General features: G+C 46.3%; 2 protein-coding genes across 2 annotated transcripts in view; one reads left to right on the top strand and one right to left on the bottom strand.

The window, feature by feature from the left end:
• The window catches only part of LOC311513771 (olfactory receptor 51G2-like), a gene marked incomplete at both ends in the record, with an annotated part of 350,119 nt that overhangs the window by 250,484 nt on the left and 78,331 nt on the right, over window positions 1–21,304 (top strand). The gene's annotated exons all lie outside the window — the stretch shown is intronic.
• On the bottom strand, window positions 18,202–19,137 carry LOC311513569 (olfactory receptor 51G2-like; the record flags this gene model as incomplete). Its single annotated transcript, XM_084615490.1, has 1 exon — window positions 18,202–19,137. One exon carries the CDS (start codon window positions 19,135–19,137, stop codon window positions 18,202–18,204), a length of 936 nt encoding a protein of 311 aa, XP_084471616.1.

The raw sequence follows: 21,304 nt of genomic DNA on the forward strand, positions 1-21,304 counted from the left end.
TTGGCTTGTCATCACTCTTTGTATAATTCCAGTTAGTCACAGGGCTACTTCGAAGGCGTTCAAGTGGTAACGATGACGCTGTCACAGCTGTAATTTTGCTGAAATAAAATAAAATATAAAAATAATAATAATTAATAATATAGGACCATATTTCTCCTTGGCAGCCCCCTGTCTTGCATTACAAACCCAGGGTGCAGGCCAGGGAAGGGAAATTCCACAAGTCTCTGTAATGATGCTCCCTTTGGTGGGACACTACTGGGAGTATCAATTCAGGATAAATTGCTTAGAGCACGGCAGTTACAGCCCAAAATTGGAGTCCCTTTCCTAAATAAGGCACACCAAACCAGCCAAAGAGAGAGGACTTTAGTTTTACCCCACTGGGTAACGAGAAGTTATACAAGCAATTCCCTTAGACACTCCTGTTCCCTTGTATCACCACCAGCACCACTCCTTTTGGGGATGAATGGTTATGAAAACCAATACCCCAGTAAAAGAAAAAAGGTTCCCCCGATCCCAAAGAACCAAGCCCCAGACGCAGGTCAATATACAAGTCAGATCTTACCCACAAATCACACTGTTGCTAATTCTTTAGAATCTAAAAATCTAAAGGTTTATGCATAAAAAGAAAGGAATATAGATTAGAGCAAAAACTGGTGAAAGGAATCAACGACATACAGTAATGGCAAAGTTCTTGGTTCAGGCTTGTAGCAGTGGTGGAATAAACTGCAGGTTCAAATCAAGTCTCTGGAGTACATCCACAGCTGGGATGGGTCATTCAGTGCTTTGTGCAGAGCTTCAGTTTGTAGCAAAGTTCCTCCAGAGGTAAGAAGCAGGACTGAAGTCAAAATGGAGATGATTCAGCTGCATTTTATAGTCCTTTGACATGTGGCCTGTGCTTCCTTTGTTTCAAACACAAGCTACCCATCACATGGCACAGAAAAATCTTAAGAGTTCTGTCAATAGGCATGTCCCTGCATGTCTTACTGAGTTACAAGGTGTATCTGCCTTCTCTCAATGGGTCAATTGTACAGCCGATGGTCCTTAATGGGCCATCAAGCAGGCTAGGCAGAGCTGACACCAACTTCTCTGGGGTGTCACACAGAAGCATTTTCATTTGGGTCAAACATTTTCGGTAGGTGTAAAAATCTCTCTGTTTTCCAGCCCAGCTGTATCTCAAATTATGAGCCTCTGTCACTCATGCTACACGTCCACATCCCTAGGTGGAAGCACTAACCCCAATCTGCCTCCCACACAGAGCAGCCCCTGGATGTCTGCTATGGTATCTATGCTAGCTCTGTAACAGAGGGATCCCCTGGAAAAGGCTTGTCTGCAGCACCCCACCCATCAGTGGAAAAATGTAAGAACATAAGTCCATATTGGGTCTCAACAATGCTCCATCTAGCCCAGTGTCCTGTCTTCAAACAGGGGACAGTGCAGATGCTTCAGAAGGAAAAAACAAAATGGGGCAATTATTGAGTCATTCATCACCTTTCCTCTGCTCCCACCTTCTGGCAGTCAGAGGTTTAGAGTCACCCAAAGCATGGGGTGTGTCCCTGAGCATCTTGTCTAATAGATATTGATGGTCCTATCCTCCATGAACTTATCTACTTCTTTTTTTTTTGGATAGTTATACTTTTGGCCTTCACAACATCTTCTGGCAAACAGTTCCAAAGGGTGACTGTGCATTCTGAGAAAAAGTACTTTCTTTTGTTTGTTTTAAACCTGCTGCCTAGTAACATCATTGGTTGACACTTAGTTCGTGTGAAGGGGTAAACAACACTCGCTTATTCACTATCTCCACACCACTCATGCTTCTATGGACTTCTGCCATACCCCCCTGTAGCCATTTCTTTTCCAAGATGAACAGCCCCAGTCTTTTTAATCTCTCTTCATATGAAAGCTCTTCCATACCCCTAAACATTTTTGTTGCCATTCTCTGTACTTTTTCCAATTCATAGAATCATAGAAGATTAGGGTTAGAAGAGACCTCAGGAGGTCATCTAGACCAACCTCATGCTCAAAGCAGGACAAACACCAATTAAATCATCCCAGCCAAGGCTTTGTCAAGCTGAGTCTTAAAAACCTCTAGGATGGAGATTCCACCACCTCCCTAGGTAACCCATTCCAGTGCTTCACCATAGTCCTCATGAAATAGTGTTTCCTAATATCCAACCTAGACCTCCCGCACTGTAACTTGAGACCATTGCTCCTTGTTCTGTCATCTGCCACCACTGAGAACAGCCGAGCTCCTTCCTCTTTGGAACCCCCCCTTCAGGTAGTTGAAGGCTGCTATCAAATCCCCCCTCACTCTTCTCTTCTGCAGACTAAATGAGCACATTTCCCTCAGCCTCTCCTCGTAAGTCATGTGCCCCAGCCCACCTAACAAATTTTGTTGCCCTCCGTTGGACTTTCTACAATATATATTTTTGAGATGGTGCAACCGGAACTGCATACAGTATTCCAGATTTGGGCATACTATGGATTGATATAGTGGCATTATGATCTTTTCTATTTTATTATCAACTGCTTTCCTAACGATTTCCAACATTATGTCTGCATTTTTGAATGCACTTGCACATTAAGTGGATGTTTTCAGAGAACTATGCACAATGACTCCAAGATCTCTTTCTTGAGTGGTAACAGCTAATTTAGACCCCATCATTTTATATGTGTAGTTGGGATTATGTTTGCCAATATGCATTACTTTGCACCTATCAACACTGAAGTCCATCTGCCATTTTGTTGCCCAGTCACCCAGTTTGGAGAGCTCCTTTTGTAGCGCTTCGTACTCTGCCTGGGACTTAAATACCATGAGTAGTTTTGTATCGTCTGCAAATTTTGCCACCTCACTGTTTACCCCTATTTCCAGATCATTTATCAATATGTTGAACATCGCAGGTCCCAGTACAGACCCCTGCAGACACCACAATATACCTCTCTCCCTTCTGAAAACTGACCGTTTATTCCTAACCTTTGTTTCACATTTTTAACCAGTTACTGATCCAGAAGAGGACCTTCCTTCTTGTCCCATGACAGGTTACTTTCCCTAAGAGCCTTTGGTGAGGGACCTTGTTAAAGACTTGCTGAAAGTCCAAGTACACTATGTTGGGATGGTGCCAAATTGGTGTGATTTACTGAATGAATGATGTGAGCATAACGTGATATGGCTTAAACATGTCTGGGAGGCTGCAGAGGATCTTGGGAGCAAGATCACTTTAAGCAGAAGCAAGTGTGATAAAGGACCATCACAGTCTGTGTGTATGATTGAGATTGAACCTATTGGTCGGTAAATATGGGCCCATGGAAAAGTAAATATCACATGTATAAAGTTCCAGCATGGAGCACAAACTGACCTGGTCATAATCACACAGAAACATCACACAGAGAGCCAGAATGAATGACTGATGAGTGAGTAAACTTGGTATGATCTTTGGTTGGTACCCTCCATTCCCTTCTAAAATGCTAATTAGGTAAAAATTAGTAACCACATGCCCACTGGACATGCCTGCACCCCCAGCATGCTTGGCCCCTGTCCCCAGCAGCCAAGTCCAGACAGGGAGTGAGCCCTGCCCAACTGCCAGGGAGAGCAGCCAAACCAGCAGGGGAAATGCACAGGGAAAGGACTGAGCCCCTCTTTCCCCCATCCCATAGGTAACATGAGGTGGGGAGAGTAGGGATGGTTGAATAGGTGGCAAGGGGACCCCAAAAGGGTGGTCAGGGGGTGGGGAGCAGGGGTGTTTGAATAGGATGCAGGTGTCCCTGGGGCAATCAGGGGTGGGGAGCAGGGGGGGGTTGGATGGGGTGGAGGTTCTGGGGGGCTGGATATGGGGCAGGGGCCAGGCCACGCCTCACTGTTTGAGGAGGCAAAGCCTACCCCATCCTTCCCTACCTGGCCCTCCATACAATTTCTGTACCCGATGTAGCCGTAGGGCCAAAAAGTTTGATCACCCCTGGTTTAGAAGAACAGACAAGGAGAAGAGAAGCCTTCTGTAAATTGGTAACCACCTTCTCTGTTTGCAAGGCAGGGACTGTGTGTGGCCAGCACAGTAACTGCTTACATATGTTTGTGAAAAAGAGGTCCACTTAGGAGAATGTATAGCTCTTAATGTATAGCTTTGTCTAACATAGGAGCATTGTGCTTGATATAACTCTTTACTACTTATTTAATTCCTTCTTGATGTCACCAAGCCCTATTCAACAAGTATGAGTCACACACACACACCCCAAAAAATATGAGATTGGTTTAAAGATAATGACTTCTAGATATATACATATATGAGTTTCTTTTTCATTTGACTTTAGTTTTTGAGCCCTTGGGGGGCACCTAATTCAGGTTTTCTAGCTTTTCTGCAACACATTTTTAAAAGAAACTTTGTAAAGAAAACTGAGTGCTGAGATTTCCATGCAGTCCCTTAATTCCAGAAATTGGGGCTTTAGGAAAAAAACAGGAACTAGTACAAGACTCCCAATAAAATCCCAAGGGGGATTCTGTTGGCCGCATCTCAAGTGGTGCAGCCACAAATTAAGGCACTGAGGGTTAGTTAGTGAACATTTCATTCATCAGTGAGAGAGACACTTTCCCCTCTGCACTGGGGTACAGAGCCCCCAGGCATCAGACATGAACATGCCAGGTAAGCAAGGCCATGCACATTCTTATTAAAAATGAGTGTAACCCATGCCCAGTTCCAAATATCTGCTGCTTGCTCTCTGTTGGACATTAACAACCCCCCACCCAGATCTAGCTACCCCCAAACTTGGTGATGTTGGAAATTTGGATGCAGGTATGAGGTATCCCCAATGCTGGAGCAGCTATCACTGTTCATGGAGCAGGTGGGGGTCAGAACCTGACCGAGGAGCAGCCCAGCAGGGCTCTGTTTGGACAGACAATGCTCTCCAGATCCTTTGCTCTCTGAAACCATGTCCTGATTCCCCCACCTAACTGCTGAGCTGCAGGAGGGGCTCAGAACTCCCTCTTCAAAGGGTGCTGTGCTGATTTTTTCTTTTGTATGGTGGGAATTGAGCAGCAACTACCATTTCATCTGAAGTAAATGAAGCCAAATGGCCAAATGGCTACATCAAGAATAACAGAATTTATTGAAGCAATGCCTCCTTCCTATTTATAAATTGGGCAGTAGGTAGTGATATGAGCCATAATAAAACACCTGTGGCTGACACACAGAGGGACTAAGTGAGTTGCCCCAGGAGAAGTCTGTGGAACACCATGGACCTGAAGCCAGTTCTTCTGAGACCCAGGCCAGCACTGTAACCCCTGAACCATCTTTTCTTTCTGGGGTGACTGGCTGGGGAGGAGGCAATTGGCAGCTCGGCATGCTGCGATTACCAGAAACTCAGGGAATTAAACTCCTGTGAAATCACTAAACAGGAGCCCAAGAGCAATTCCTTTTCCAGATGATAACGCTAAGTCATGCTTTCTCCTGCATCTATTGAGGGGAAAATCCATCGGCCAGGGCCCAGAGCAGGGTCATAGTGGACAAGCAACTCCACATGAGCTCCCAGTGTGATGCAAAATGAGCTAATGTGACCCAAAGGGACATAGGCCTGGAAGAGACCTCCTGGATCAGTGAGTCCAGTCCTCTGCTATGACAGGTGTCCCCATCATATCACCCAGTGCATAAACCTGTATAAATAGGGTCTAAATGAGTTTTCTCCTCACAGCTATCTGGGAGGGGGAGATACTTCAGGAGCAAACTGTATTTACACAAACACACCTATTCAGCCTAGGTATCCAGCAGATAGAGTGGTGTTGGTCAAAGTGATCAACTTTGGCTGGTGTTGGGTTACTAATCACTATAGTACTGAATTCAGGGTAGTGAAATGCTGTTATCAGTGTTGCTGTCTTTACTGTATGAATAAAGGGGAGCAAAACTGTGCTTAACCTGTCCCAAATGATGGGGTCACCCTCAGCTGAAAGGACCTGATTAAGCCAGGGGCTCAAATGCCAGAGCTCTGTGAAAGTAGGTGGGCTGGGGACAGGTATCCCAGAAAGAAGGTGTGGACTGTCCTTAAGGGTGCCAAGTCTACTTCAATTTCTTCCTCCCCACTCTTCAAAGGTAGAGCAAAATAGGGTCCATTAGGAGCCTTTGTTATTTTAAGTGCTCAAATGAGAGCTGAAATCAGTTGTGGTGGGACAGCATTTCTGCCCAGCCTGCTACAAGCTGAAAATATCTAAGAGCCAACCATCACTAAGGGCTTGTCTACACTGGCAAGTTACTGTGCTAAAACTTTCTCACTCAGGAGTGTGAAAAATCATCCCCATGAGAGCAGCAAGTTTCAGTGCAACGACTTGCCAGTGAAGACAGGCTCCTGGCACTGGGAAGTATGCCCGCTGTCGAGGTACAAACAGAGGTGCCGAGGAGAGATCCATGGCCTCAGTCTATTACCAGGACTCCTGTGTGTCAGACCATTACTCACACATGCAGTTCTGCACTGCCACAGTGGGGAGTGGGCTGAGCGCGGGTGCTGTGTATAGAGCCATCAACAGTAGGGGTCAGGTGCCTGGATGGATACTCCTTGGGATTCTGCATTAATTATATCTCTGACATGACTCAGTCACAAGCACCTGGCTGAGGGCATAGGGGAAGAGTGGGGGTCCATGCTTCTTCAATAGCCCCTGTCAAAAGTTGGTGCAGCCCCCATGGATCACGGAGCACCCAGAGCACTCAGGAAAAGCAAGGACTGTGACATTTTCATGGCCCTTGAATGTTTAACCAGAGATGGGACAGTGACAGGTCAGGTGTAATGGGAAACAACATCTACATCCCTTCTATTTATTGTCTGTATCAACAGGAATTCTGAGGTGAAGCAGCCAACAATATGGCTCTTTATGTGCCCACAACCCACTGGCCCCTGGCTTTCCATTAACACAATCACTTTGTAAATGTTACTGTCTGCCTTTGTCTCCTTCCCCCAGTGCCCTGTCCTTCCTCACCAGCCCCTCTCCAATTCTTCCAGGCATTATACCCCACCTGAACCTTTCTCTACAGAGTGGAGAACAGTAGTTTGTGTCATCTTGGATATACAGATCCAGGATATAATATGTGGCTGTGACATGAGTTTTTCATTTCCCATGTCACCAGCTCTGAAGCCAGGTAATGAACTCAACCTTCACTTGATGAACACCCTGATTATCCTTGCATGAAGGTGTTTGCTTTTCAAGCTGTACACAACTGGGTTAATCAGGGAAGGGACCAGCAGAAAGATGTAGCCCAGGAGAATCTGAAGTAAGGGAGAAGATCTCTTCCCAAATCTGTGTATCACAGGCAGGCCGATCTCTGGTGAGTAGAAGAGCAGGACAGCGCAGAGGTGCGAAATGCAGGTGTTCAGAGCCGTGAGGCACTCTGCATGGGACACGATGCTAAGCACTGTTTTGAGGATCATCATGTAAGAGAGGAAGATGAACAGTGAGTCCAACCCCATCGTTCAGAGTTTAGCAAACAATCCATAGATGCTGTTGCCAAGGTTCCTTCCCCACTCTGAACTCTACGGTACCGATGTGGGGACCTGCATGAAAACCTCCTAAGCTTACTTTTACTATCTTAGGTTAGCTTGTCTCCTCACTGGTCATTTTGGTCAGGTGCCAGCGAGGTTACCTTTAGCTTCTTAACCCTTTACAGGTGAAAGGATTTTTCCTCTGGCCAGGAGGGATTTTAAAGGGGTTTACCCTTCCCTTTATATTTATGACACGCCCTGCAAATCTCAGCTAGGGTGAAACGCTGGCTGGGATGTCTTCCTGGAGCGCTTGGAAAAAACAGAGTTAATAAGACACATGCACCTCTAAATATACTACCAAGTACATAAAGATTAACAATATTTTCCACATCTCAAGGACGATTTTAACCAGTTGATTCTGGGAAACTTTCACAGGAGAGTACATCAGCCACTTTGTTAGAATTTCCTGAGATGTGTTGGATGTCGAAATCAATCTTGGAGAGCTAAACTCCACCAAAGACGTTTTTTTGTGATTTCTCTTGGTGGTATGAAGCCACCATAGCACAGCATGGTCGGTTTACAGGTGGAAACGCCATCCCCAAACATATGGGCATAGCTTTTCCAGAGCGTGGACAATGGCGTAACATTCTTTTTCCCTGACTGACCAGTTGCTTTCCCTCTCAGACAGTTTTTTGCTGAGAAACACTACAGGGTGGAATTCTTGATCAGGTCCTTCCTGCATTAAAACTGCTCCCACACCACGCTCGGACGCATCTGTGGTTACTAGGAACGGTTTGTCAAAGTCTGGGGCCCTTAGTACAGGGTCAGACATGAGTGTTGCTTTAAGCTGGTTAAAGGCCTTCTGACACTTTTCGGTCCACTGAACGGCACTTGGCTGTTTCTTTTTGGTTAGGTCTGTCAGTGGGGTGGCAATTTGGCTGTATTGCGGTACAAATCACCTGTAATAACCGGCCAAGCCTAAGAAGGATTGAACCTGTTTCTTTGACCTTGGGACAGGCCACTTTTGGATAGCATCCACTTTGGCCTGTAGGGGGTTGATAGTTCCTTGACCCACCTGGTGTCCAAGGTAAGTCACTCTGTTTAGGCCTATTTGACACTTCTTAGCCTTAAGAGTTAGTCCTGCCTCCCTTATGTGCTCAACGATTTTTTGTAGATGTCCAAGGTGTTCTGCCCAGGAATCCGAAAGTATGGCCTCATCGTCAAGGTAGGTGATTGCATATTGTCCTAATCCCGCTAGGAGACCATCTACAAGTCTTTCGAAGGTGGCGGGTGCATTCCACAGCCCGAAAGGGAGTACATTAAATTCATACTGCCCGAGATGTGTGGTGAAGACTGACCTTTCCTTGGCGGATTCATCTAGCAGTACCTGCCAGTACCCCTTGGTTAAGTCCAAGGTAGAGATGAACTGGGCCCGTCCCAGTTTCTCTAATAGTTCATTTGTGCGTGGCATTGGATAGTTGTCTGGGCGAGTTACAGCATTTAGCTTACGGTAGTCCACGCAAAAACGTATCTCCCCATCTGGTTTGGGAACTAGAACCACTGGAGATGCCCATGCACTTCCAGAGGGGCGGATTACACTCATCTGTAATATATCCTGGAACTCCCATTCTACAGCAGTTTTAGCTTGAGGAGACACCCGGTAAGGTTGGCCTTTAATTGGGCGAGCATTACCTGTGTCAATGGAGTGGTATGCCCGTTCAGTCAGTCCTGGGGTGGCTGAGAACATCGGCACATAGCTAGTGCACAGCTCCTTGATCTGCTGTCATTGGATATGCCCAAGGGTCATGGAGAGGTTCCCCTCTTCTACACCACCAGCACTTTTCCATTTGAAGTAGACACCTTCAGGCCACTCAGCGTTGTCTCCTCCCTGGGCTGTAAACTGACAAACCTTTAACTCTCTGGAATAAAAGGGCTTGAAAGGATTAACATGGTACACTTTAGGCTTTCGGTTGGAGGTGGGGAATGCTATGAGATAATTAACAGCTCCCAGGGGCTCCTGGACCATGAATGGCCCTTCCCACGATTCTTCCATTTTATGGACCTGGAGCGCCTTTAAGACCATGACTTGGTCCCCTACTTTGAAGGAACGCTCTCTGGCATGTTTATCATACCAGGCTTTTTGCTCTTTTTTAGGATCCTGCAATTTTTCTTTAGCTAGGGCTAAAGAGGTTCAGAGGGTATTTTTTAGGTTGGTTACAAAGTCCAGAATGTTCATTCCTGCAGAGGGTGTAAACCCCTCCCATTGCTGCTTCACCAACTGTAATGGCCCCTTAACCTCATGGCCATATACAAGTTCAAAGGGTCAAAACCCTACACTGGGATGTGGTTCAGCTCTGTAGGCAAAGAGCAACTGCTGCAACACTAGGTCCCAATCATTGGAGTGCTCATTTACGAATTTATGTACCATGGCCCCCAAAGTTCCATTAAACTTCTCCACCAGGCCATTTGTTTGATGGTGGTAAGGAGTGGCAACCAAGTGATTCACCCCATGAGCTTCCCAAAGGTTTTCCATGGTTCCTGCCAGGAAATTAGTCCCTGCATCTGTGAGGATGTCGGAGGGCCAACCTACCCTGGCAAAAAGGTCTGCTAGTGCCTGGCACACACTTTTATCCCTGGGGTTTCTTAGAGGTACTGCTTCCGGCCATCGGGTGGCAAAATCCATGAAAGTCAGTACGGACTGCTTTTCTCTGGGTGTCTTTTTTGGAAAACGACCCAGAATATCCACAGCTACTCGCTGAAATGGAACTTCGATGATGGGGAGTGGCTGGAGAGGGGCTTTGACCTGGTCTTGGGGTTTTCCCACTCTTTGGCATACTTCACAAGACCAGATGTAGGTAGAAACATCCTTTCCCATTCCCTCCCAGCTTAGGTTAAAACTTCCCCAAGGTACAAACTATTTTACCCTTTGCCCTTGGACTTCCACTACCACCACCAAACGTTTATCTGGCTTAATTTTTATTAGGAAAGTGTTGTTTCCAAATGTCTTTCCCCCCAAAATCCTCCCAACCCTTGCACCCCACTTCCTGGGGAAGGTTTGGTAAAAACCCTCACCAATTTGCATAGGTGACCACAGACCCAAACCCTTGGATCTTAAGAACAATGAAAAAGCATTCAGTTTCTGAAACGAAGGATTTTAATAGAAGTAAAAAGTAAAAAAGAATCACCTCTGTAAAATCAGGATGGTAAATACCTTACAGGGTAATTAGATTCAAAATATAGAGAGTCCCTCTAGGCAAAACCTTAAGTTACAAAAAGACACACAGACAGGAATAGTCATTCTATTCAGCACAGTTCTTTTCTCAGCCATTTAAAGAAACCATAATCTCACACATACCTAGCTAGATTACTTACTAAAAGTTCTAAGACTCCATTCCTGTTCTGTCCCCGACAAAAGCATCACTCAGATAGACACAGACCCTTTGTTTTTCTCCGTCCTCCCAGCTTTTGAAAGTATCTTGTCTCCTCATTGGTCATTTTGGTCAGGTGACAGCGAGGTTATCCTAGCCTCTTAATCCATTACAGGTGAAAGGATTTTTCCTCTGGCCAGGAGGGATTTTAAAGGTGTTTACCCTTCCCTTTATATTTATGACAGCTGTTGACACTGATATCCGAACAAGTCCTCTTCATGACCTCCTGGTGCAGGCAGTAGGAATGGGAAAGGACATTGGCATGACAGTATTGGAAATGATCCAGGAACAAGGGCAGTGGGAGTACTATAGCCACACCTCTTAGCACACACACCAGTCCCATCTTGGGTATTCTCGGCAGGGTTACAATGGAAGCATATCTCAGTGGGTTACATATAGCGATGAAGTGATCAAAGGCCATCAACAAGAGCACAGAGGATTCATTGCATTGAAGTGAGTGGATGAAGAAGAGCTGGGCAAAACTAGCATCAAGGCCGATCTCCCTAGAATTAAACAAGAATATCCCCAGCGTTGTTGGCATGGTGGCTATCGATAAGCCAAGCTCTGTTATGGCCAACATGGAAAAGAAAATGTACATGGCCTCATGGAGGCTTGGATCTGTTTTTTATAATGAACCGAATGATTGAAGCACTTAGAGGAGAGGAAAGTGATCAGGAACAGTCAGAATGGATTCACCAAGGGCAAGTCATGCCTAACTAATCTAATGGCCTTCTATGATGAGATAACTGGCTCTGTGGATAAGGGGAAAGCAGTGGATGTGTTGTTCCTTGACTTTAGCAAAGCTTTTGTTCAGTGAACAGTTGGATGATACTCTCTCCTGGTAACTGATCAGAAGCTGTTTCTAACATTTACATTCAAGATTGTGCGCACAATAACTCTGCAAAACCTGTACAACACTTCTGAAAAAGCCATGAGAGAGCAGAACCACTGGTCAGTATTCCAACAAAGAGTAGACCTGAGGTGCAGGAAAGTGGAGTGTAATGGTGGTTGTAAGTAATTCACACTCATCACCTGTTTCAGGAGCATGGCTGAAGTAACTTGTACACTCAACTGCACATTAGTGCAACACCAGTATTTGCATTATTCACCCATTTATGGTGCCAGTCCCTCCCTCACCCAGCTGAAGTCACTGTCTGTGTTAGCTTGTAACATGCCAAATATCCTTGCATGGAGAGAGGATGCAGGTCTTGTGAGGGTGAAGAGAAGCTTCTTTTAGAGGAATTCTTGGGGGTCAGAGTATATCACCAGTAGGATTTTGTTAGGGAAAGTTATTACAGGCTGGTTCTCATTGAATTTACACATGTAAATCTGGAGTGATGCCGTTGAAGTCAATGTTATTGAATTAAACACCTGCCGCTAAGAATTTATCCTATGTGCTGGAAAGAGGTAGTGGCATAATTTGGACCCTCAGGACAGGGGAAAATAAATAGGATAGTTAATGGGGCAATGAAACACTTTTAGAAATAGCTTCAATGCTGGACAGATAAATACAATGACCTTTTTCAGCATGCATTAGCCATGTGTTTACCACATGTCAATACACAATGGACCACACTCGGAAGTGGAGGGACAGAAAGAGTGTCTGTGTGAAGGTCACAATTTTAAAACTACACACTTCTCAAACAGGCTGCAGAATTCACAGGTACAAGATACTGATGGGGCCAAGAGCTTAGCAGGATTCAAAGAGGGACTGGATGTGTCTATGGGTAACCAGAAAATTCAATTACAGTAGTAGAGATTTTTTTTTTAAAAAAGATCTTGTTATGAGCTATATACTTTCCTGATTTACACCACAATATGTCTAACTAGTGGGTGTCAGGGGGAAATATGTCTAACTAGTGGGTGTCAGGGGGAAACTTTCCCTAGGAGCAGGTTATCTCATAGTTTCCCATTGCAGAGGTTCTTCCACCTTCCCCTGAAGCACCTGGAATTGGCCACCGGACACGGGACTAAATGAACTACTGTTCTGATCCATTCTGGGAGTGTCTTTCTTTCTATCAGTGGTGTAAATCCAAGAGTATGTTTTTGCTGATCTACCTTGAACTCCTGGGCATCTCTTGACTTGCATTGAGAACAGAAAGATGTTTCTTTAAATATCATCTAATCTCCTTTTCTTTTTCTTTTTAGGACGAAAAGTGGAAAACTCCTAAGGCCTGTCCAGTACATTATGTCATCTGTCAATGACACCAAGTTCCTATTTTCAGTGTTCCTTCTGACTGGGCTACCTGGGCAGGAAGATTTCCATCACTGGATCTCTATCTCCTTCTGCTTCAGGCATGTTATTTCAATAGTAGGAAATTCAGTCATAGAATCATAGAGTATCAGGGTTGGAAGGGACCTCAGGAGGTCATCTAGTCCAACCCCCTGCTCAAAGCAGGGCCAATCCCCAACTAAATCATACCAGCCAGGGCTTTGTCAAGCCAGACCTTAAAAACTTTTAAGGAAGGAGATTCTACCACCTCCCTAGGTAACGCATTCCAGTGTTTCACCACCCTCCTAGTGAAAAAGTTTTTCCTAATATCCAACCTAAACCTCCCCCACTGCAACTTGAGACCATTACTCCTTGTTCTGTCATCTGCTACCACTGGGAACAGTCTAGATACATCCTCTTTGGAACCCCCTTTCAGGTAGCTGAAAGCAGCTATCAAATCCCCCCTCATTCTTCTCTTCTGCAGGCTAAACAATCCCAGTTCCCTCAGCCTCTCCTCAGAAGTCATGTGTTCCAGTCCCCTAATCATTTTTGTTGCCCTCCGCTGGACATTTTCCAATTTTTCCAAATCCTTCTTGCAGTGTAGTGCCCAAAACTGGACACACTACTCCAGATGAGGCTTCACCAAGGTTGAATAGAGGGGAATGATCACGTCCCTCGATCTGCTGGCAATGACCCTACTTATACATCCCAAAATGCCGTTGGCCTTCTTGGCAACAAGGGCACATTGTTGATTCATATCCAGCTTCTCGTCCACTGTAACCCCTAGGTCCTTTTCTGCAGAACTGCTGCCGAGCCATTCGGTCCCTAGTCTCTAGCGGTGCATGGGATTCTTGCATCCTAAGTGCAGGACTCTGCACTTGTCCTTGTTGAACCTCATCAGATTTCTTTTGGCCCAAGATTCTAATTTGTCTAGGTCCCTCTGTGTCCTATCCCTACTCTCCAGTGTATCTACCTCTCCTCCCAGTTTAGTGTCATCTACAAACTTGCTGACGGTGCAATCCACACCATCCTCCAGATCATTTATGAAGATATTGAACAAAACCAGCCTGAGGACAGACCCTTGGGGCACTCCACTTGATACCGGCTGCCAACTAGACATGGAGCCATTGATCACTACCTATTGAGCCCGACAATCTAGCCAACTTTCTATCCACCTTATAGTCCATTCATCCAGCCAATAATTCTTTATCTTGCTGGCAAGAATTCTGTGGGAGACCGTGTCAAAATAGCACAAACCCATTGCAAACACAATAGCACAAACCCATTGCAAACAGTATGTGGAGTATTTCTGAAACACTTTCTAAAGCCAAAGCCATTAAGCAGTAAAGTTACCACTGCTCCTTTCTGCAGAGATTCCAGCAACTCTACTGCTGGCTTTCGATATACAGGCATGTCATGAAAGTTTTGTTTGTAATATTGTCTTACAATGAAAAGTTTTGGTATAATATTTCCACATCTGTACTTTAGTACTCACATGACAACCACAGTTGCTGAACCCACTCAGACCTGCTCGGCAGCACAGTTGACCTGCATTTGTAACCCAGGGCCCTGTGAGAGGGAAGGCTATGAGGCCTGACATCTGGCATTCACAGACCAGAGAGGGGGCAGAGATGCAGGTAGCCCTGTAACTCTTAGAGGTCTCTACAGAGCAGAAATGCTGGAGCCCTCAGCCAGTGAGGAAATAGAAATATGCCCTAGCAGACCAGTTACCACAAAGCAACGCAGCTCTGAATTGCTGTGTACACAATCAAGCCAGAGGGTAAACCCTCTGAAAATGCATTTGCTAATTAAATGTTCAGGAGCAAATAAACCTGAGGCAATTTGGGAAATAGTCACTGAAATTCCGTGGGGCTTCTTCTCACTCAGACCCTGGCAGTATCGGGCCCAGAACACATAGCACCTCTAGAAATGGCACCCCCTCTCACTGAGTCTCCCTGACAGCACAGTTGAGTCCTCTGCCTTTGCACAGAACATCTGCAAATGGAAACAGCTTCCAGCCTTTCCCCTCCACTTCACATTTTAAAGATAGTGAAACCTGCCAACGTACGCAATTCCTGCTAGAAGGGGAGCCACTGACATCAGAGGTCTTCAGCCTGAGAGCAAGTTGTCATCAGAGAGGATTCACAGGCATCAGCTAGTATCTGTTCAGATAGGGTGGCAAGTGTTTTTTATGAAGCATGCCTGCACATTCCCTTGGGGTCCACTTGGCCATCAGGGAATCTCAGCTTCTCGGCTTCATGTGCACCAGCTTTAACCAAATCACAGCCAATGGTAAACTCCAGGAGGCCAAATCACAAGGGATTCGTGCTGATCCTGCCCAACCTGACTTAAGTGCCAGCCCAGCTGCAGGCTCTATTCCTGGAATCCAGGCTTGTCATCACTGTTCATATGGTGCCGATTAGTCACATGGCTTCCTAGGGGGCAGCCAAATGATTCCAATGAGGCTGTCAGAGCTGCGATCATGCTGAAATAAAATATAATAATAATAATATAATATAGGACCAGATTTCTCCCCGTCAGCCTCCTTTTCTGCATTACAAACCCAGGGTGCAGGCCAGAGAAATGAAGGGAGATTCCACAAGGGTCCCCACATAAAAATTTCCCTCAGTTCTTTCAGTAGGGGAGGACCCTTCCCTTCTCCGTGAGGAACAAGGAATAAGAATGAGGATTTTGGAGGGGCGTGTGGGAGTGTCACGGGGATGCCGGGAGTTTCTGCACAGTCACTAGACCTGTGTTTCCAAGTCATTGCAAAGAATGGACTAACAGACACAGGAGCCTCATCTTAGACGGTCTGGCTGGCAGAAAGCAGTCTGAGGGCAAAGGTTAGCTTCACACCTTGACCCTGTGACACACTGAGCACAGAGCACTGTGGTGACAGGGCCCAGGCTCACATGGGTTTCAGCAAGAGCTGCTTCCACAAGAAAGGGGCAAACAGACGGAAAGATGCTCTGAGAGACACAGGGAAACAAGGCTGTGTCGAAGCAGGAGTGTAGCCATGGGTGGGCCTTGCGGGGCCAGGACCCATCTATTTATCATCCAAGCCCAATCCACCAGCTGGGACTCCCGATTCCAGCTTGGTGCCCAGTTGTATCCCTGTCCAGCTGGTGCAGAGCGCTGATTCCCTGGTCTCTTGCCCCAGATGGGGGTGTGCCTTGTGAGGGTGGGTTTGGGTGAGTAGTAGATCAGCCACTTGTCCTGGGCCAATGGTGTCACCCTGCTCCGTTCCACCCACCTGCCTCTCCTGTGGTGAAGTGAGGTCTGGATGCAGGGGATTGCCCCTCTCCCCACACCCGACTGCCGGAGAGCGGCTCAGGGCACTGGAATAGCACTGAGCTTAGGAATGGGGCAATCTCAGAATCACTGGGTGGGGAAGCAGAATAAGCCCCCACTGCCTGACCGCATTCCTGGACCCCACTCCCCTAAGATGAGTGCTGGGTGGAAACCCCTTCACCCTTAACCCCGCTTCCCCAGCAGGAGGAGGGCTGCAGAAGGGAAGGAGAGGAAGCCTCAGTTTTCCTGGCTCAGCCAAGGCCACACAAACCCCTAATCTGCCTCAGGAGATGTGGCTCCTGAAAGCTGTTTCTCTAGCTTCAGAGCAAAGCCTGCCTAATTTAGCTATGTGATCAGGGCCGGATTAACTCTTCTGGGGGCCCAGGGCTATTAGAGTTTGTGGGGCCCCCTTGGCTCCGGTGGACAAAGATGAGGGGTTCAGGGTGTGGGAGGGGGCTATGGGTTGAGGCTGGAGGTGGGTGCAGGAGAGGGTGAGGGCTCCAGTTGTGGGTGTGGGCTCTGGGGTGGGTGTGAGGATGAGGTGTTTGGAGTGCAGGGGTGGGCTCAGGGCTGGTGGTTGGTGTGGGGGTCTGGGAAGGAGTTAGGGTTCAGGAGCAGACCGGGGATTGGGGTGCAGGACCTGGGCAGGAGTAAGAGTGCGCAAGGGGGCTTAGGGCTGGGGTGCTCGGTACTGACCTGGGGTAGGTCCCATTTGGTGGGGGGTGCAGGTGGGTCCACACGGCCCTGCGCTTGCCTGCAGGCACCAACCCCTGCAGCTTTGGAAGTAGCTTCTTGACGCTTGCAGTGACACGGCTGTAGTCAGGAGGCGGGGGACGGCAGCTCCCTGTTGTTCTTTCCCATCTTCTGGGAAACAGAGGCTAAGGACTCCACACCTTCCCATCATGGCTAGTAGCCATGGATGGACCCCTCCCCCATGAATGTATGCAGTTCTTTTTTGAACCTTGTTATAGTCTTGGCCTTCACAACATCCTCTGGCAAGGAGTTCCACAGATTCAATGTGCGTTGTGTGAAGAAATACTTCTTTTATTTGTTTTAAACCTACTGCCTATTATTTTCATTTGGTGGCCCCTAGTTCTTGTGTTATGAGACATAGTAAACAACACTTCCTTCTTTACTTTCTCCACACCAGTCATGACTTTACATACCTCAATCATATTTCCCCTTAGTTGTCTCTTCTCCAAGATAGAAATATACGTTTCCAAGTTACATCCTTCTGGGAAGCCAAGGAGGACTTGGGATCCATTTTAGTTCCCCCATGTCTCTGAGAGCATCTTCCAATCTGTTTACCTCTTTCTTGTGGAAGGAGCATTTGCTGAAACCTGTGTGAGCCTTGTACCCAACCATTGTTCAACTCTGGGGCTGAGTCATGTTTTCTCCTGACTCTACTGAAGGACAAATCCACTGGCCAGGCCACAGAGCAGGGTCATATTGGACAAGCAACTCCACATGAGCTCCCAGTGTGACTCAAAATGGGCTAATGTGACCAATATGGACATAGGCCTGGAAAGACATCCTGGGTCAGTGTGCCTGGTCCTCTCTTATGGCAGGTGACCCAGGCATATCATCCTGTGAATAAGCCTGTGTACGCAGGGTCTGAGTGAGTTCTCCCCTGACAGCTATCCAGGAGGGGAGAGACTTCAGGAGCAACCTTTATTTTCATAAACACACTTATTCTGCCTAGGTAGGTATAGAGTGGAGATCAGTAACTCACGTCATCTCAGATGTAAGGGTCCAGAATGGAACAGGTGGCTCATGGTTTTCTTCTCCCATGCCACTGGAGCCAGGTGGTGAACTGACCCTTCACTTGATGAACAGCTTGATTATCCTCGCACGAAGGTGTTTGCATCTCACGCTATACACTACTGGGTTCATCAGCGGTGGGAGAAGCAGGGACATGTAGCCCAGGAGAATCTGAAGCAAGGGAGAAGAGCCCTTCCCAAATCTGTGTATCACAGACAAGCTGATCTCTGGTGTGTAGAAGAGCAGGAGGGCGCAGAGATGGGAGACGCAGGTGTTCAGGGCCCTCAGGCACTCCTCGTGGGACGCGATGTTCAGCACTGTTTTGAGGATCATCACATAAGAGAGGAAAATAAGCAGTGAGTCCAACCCCATCTGGAAGAGTTTAGTAAACAATCCATAGATGCTGTGGACTGTGATATCCGAACAAGCCATCTTCATGACCTCCTGGTACAGGCAGTAGGAATGGGAGAGAACATTGGCATGACAGTATCGGAACCGTTTTAGGAGAAAGGGAAGTGGAAGTATTAGGATCATCGCTCTTAGCACAGACACCAGTCCCATCTTGGCTATTCTCGGCAGGGTTAAGATGGAGGTATATCTCAGAGGGCTATGGATCGCAATGAAGCGGTCAAAGGCCATCAACAACAGCATAGAAGATTCAATGTATTGAAGCAAATGGATGAAGAAGAGTTGGGCTAAACAGGCATCGAGGCTAATCTCCCTTGAGTTAAACAAATATATGCCCAGTATCGTCGGTATGGTGGTTATCGAAATGCCAAGGTCTGTGATGGCCAACATGGAAAGGAAAATGTACATGGGCTCATGGAGGGCTGGATCTGTTTTTATAATGAACAGAATGACTGAATTTCCTACTGTGGAAATAACATACATGAAGCAGAAGGGGATAGAGATCCAGAGATGTGTATCTTCATGAACCGGTAGCCCAGTGAGAAGGAATATTACAGATTTTATTTCGGTGTCATTGACAGCTGACATAATGTACTGCGCAACTCCGAGGAATTCTGAAATGTCCTTCCTAAAAGAAAAGTAAGAGGAGTTTAGATGATATTAGCAAGAAATCATTCTGCCTTCAATGCATGTCTATGGACTCAGAGAACTCAAGGTAGATAAGCAAAAACATACTGTTGGATTTACATGGTTCTGATTAGTCAGACTGGATCAGACTTGTAGTCCACATCCCCCAGTAGCCAGTTGCCATGTCCAGATGCTTCAGAGGAGGTGGAAGAAGCCCTGAAATAGGCAGTGATGAGATAACCTGCTCCCAGGGAGTTTCCCCCTGACACCCACAAGTTAGACATGTTTTGTAGTGTAAATCAGGAAGGTTTAGAGCCTCCTCAAAACCTTTTTAAAACAATCCTGTCTACTGTAATTGGATTTTCTGGTTACTCAGTCCCTCTTTGAATCCTGCTAAGCTCTTGGCCCCATTGATATCTTGTGGCTGTGAATTCCACAGCCTACTTGCACACTGTATTATTTAACCATTGTGACCTTAGAATATACAAACATAAGAACGGCCATATTGAGTAAGAGAAAAGGTCCATCTAGCCCAGGATCCTGTCTTCTACAGTAGCTTATGCCTGATGCCCCAGAGGGAATGAACAGAACAGATCATCATCGAGTGATCCATTGTCCATGAATTTATGTAGTTCTCTTTTGAACCCTGTTACACCCTTCACACAGACACCCTTTCTCACCCTGCACTTCTGAATGTGGCCCCTTGTATCATGGCATCTGTGTAAATACATGGTAAGTGCATGGTGAAAACGGTCATTGGATTTATCTATCCTGCACTGAAGCTATTTTTAAATGTGTTTTATAGCTTCATTATGTGAATTCTTTTCTTCTGTGCTCCTGACAGTCTAGGTTATGCAACTGCCTCTTTCCAGGATATGGGATAAATTTTTAGGGTCAGGTCCTTAATTCAATAACAGTGATATCAACAGCTCATGCCACACTTTCATGTGTAAATTTAATCAGAACTGGGCTTTCAACTCACCCTTACCAAAAGCTTCCAGTGATACACTCTAACCCCCAAGAATCCCTCCAAGAGAAGCTGAAGGGCATTGCCTGGCCAATGTTGATGGAATCCAGAGACTTCGATCATCCTACAGGCTTCTCTTTATCCCCCCGGGACCTGCATCCTCTCCCCATGCAACGGTCTGTAGATATTTGGAAAATTACAACCTGACACTGACAGTTATTTCAGCTGGGCAGCAGAGGAGTTGGCATCACAAATGGGTCAATCCTGCAAACCCTGGTATTGCACTTATATCCACTTGTGTGTACAAGTTACTTCAGTCATGCTCATGTAATTGGTGACTGGGGTCAATTACATACAACTACTATACCACTCCCCTTCCCTGCACCTCAGCTAAACTCTTTGTTGAAACACAGACCAGCGGTTCTGGTATCTCATGACTTTCTAGAAAGTCTTGCACAAGCCTTGGAGAGGTATTGAGTGCATGACTCTGAATGTAAGTGTTAGAAACAGCTTCTAGTCAATTAGTTACCAGGAGATAGTATCATACAACTGTTCACTGAACAAACAAGTAATAACACAAACCCATTGCAAACTGGAGAAGTGAGGTTTTTACCCATGAAAGCTTATGCTCAAATAAATCTGTTAGTCTTTAAGGTGCCACCGGACTCCTTGTTGGTTCTGTGGATACAGACTAAGACGACTACCCTCTGACACTTGACACCATGCAAGGCACTAAATTAAGCCATATGGAGTGGAAATCCATCAACCTCAACAAAAATCTCACACAGATACAGACAGACATCATCTTTCTCTCCAAGTGCAGATGGATGGACATCATACCAACTGGACTGAAGGTAAAAAATCCATTGCCATCCACATACTCCACTGACTATGGTGAAAGATTGTGCCACACACTCTCAAAGAATCTGAGGAACCACCTGATCAGCATCCTGTGCAGCAGACAGAAGAAGATCAAGAATGAGCCCTCAAAAATGGAGACTCTCATACAAAACCAACCTTCCACACAAACTTCCACGTGGCTGGACTTTACAAAAACGAGACAAGCCATTTACAACACACACTTCACTTCTTTGCAGAGGAAAAAGGACAGTAAACTATCTAAACTCCTACATGCCACAGGGGGCTACAACAGTGGTACCC

This window comes from Lepidochelys olivacea (assembly GCF_965140295.1).
Source record: "Lepidochelys olivacea isolate rLepOli2 genome assembly, chromosome: 1".
NCBI lineage: Eukaryota > Metazoa > Chordata > Testudines > Cheloniidae > Lepidochelys > Lepidochelys olivacea.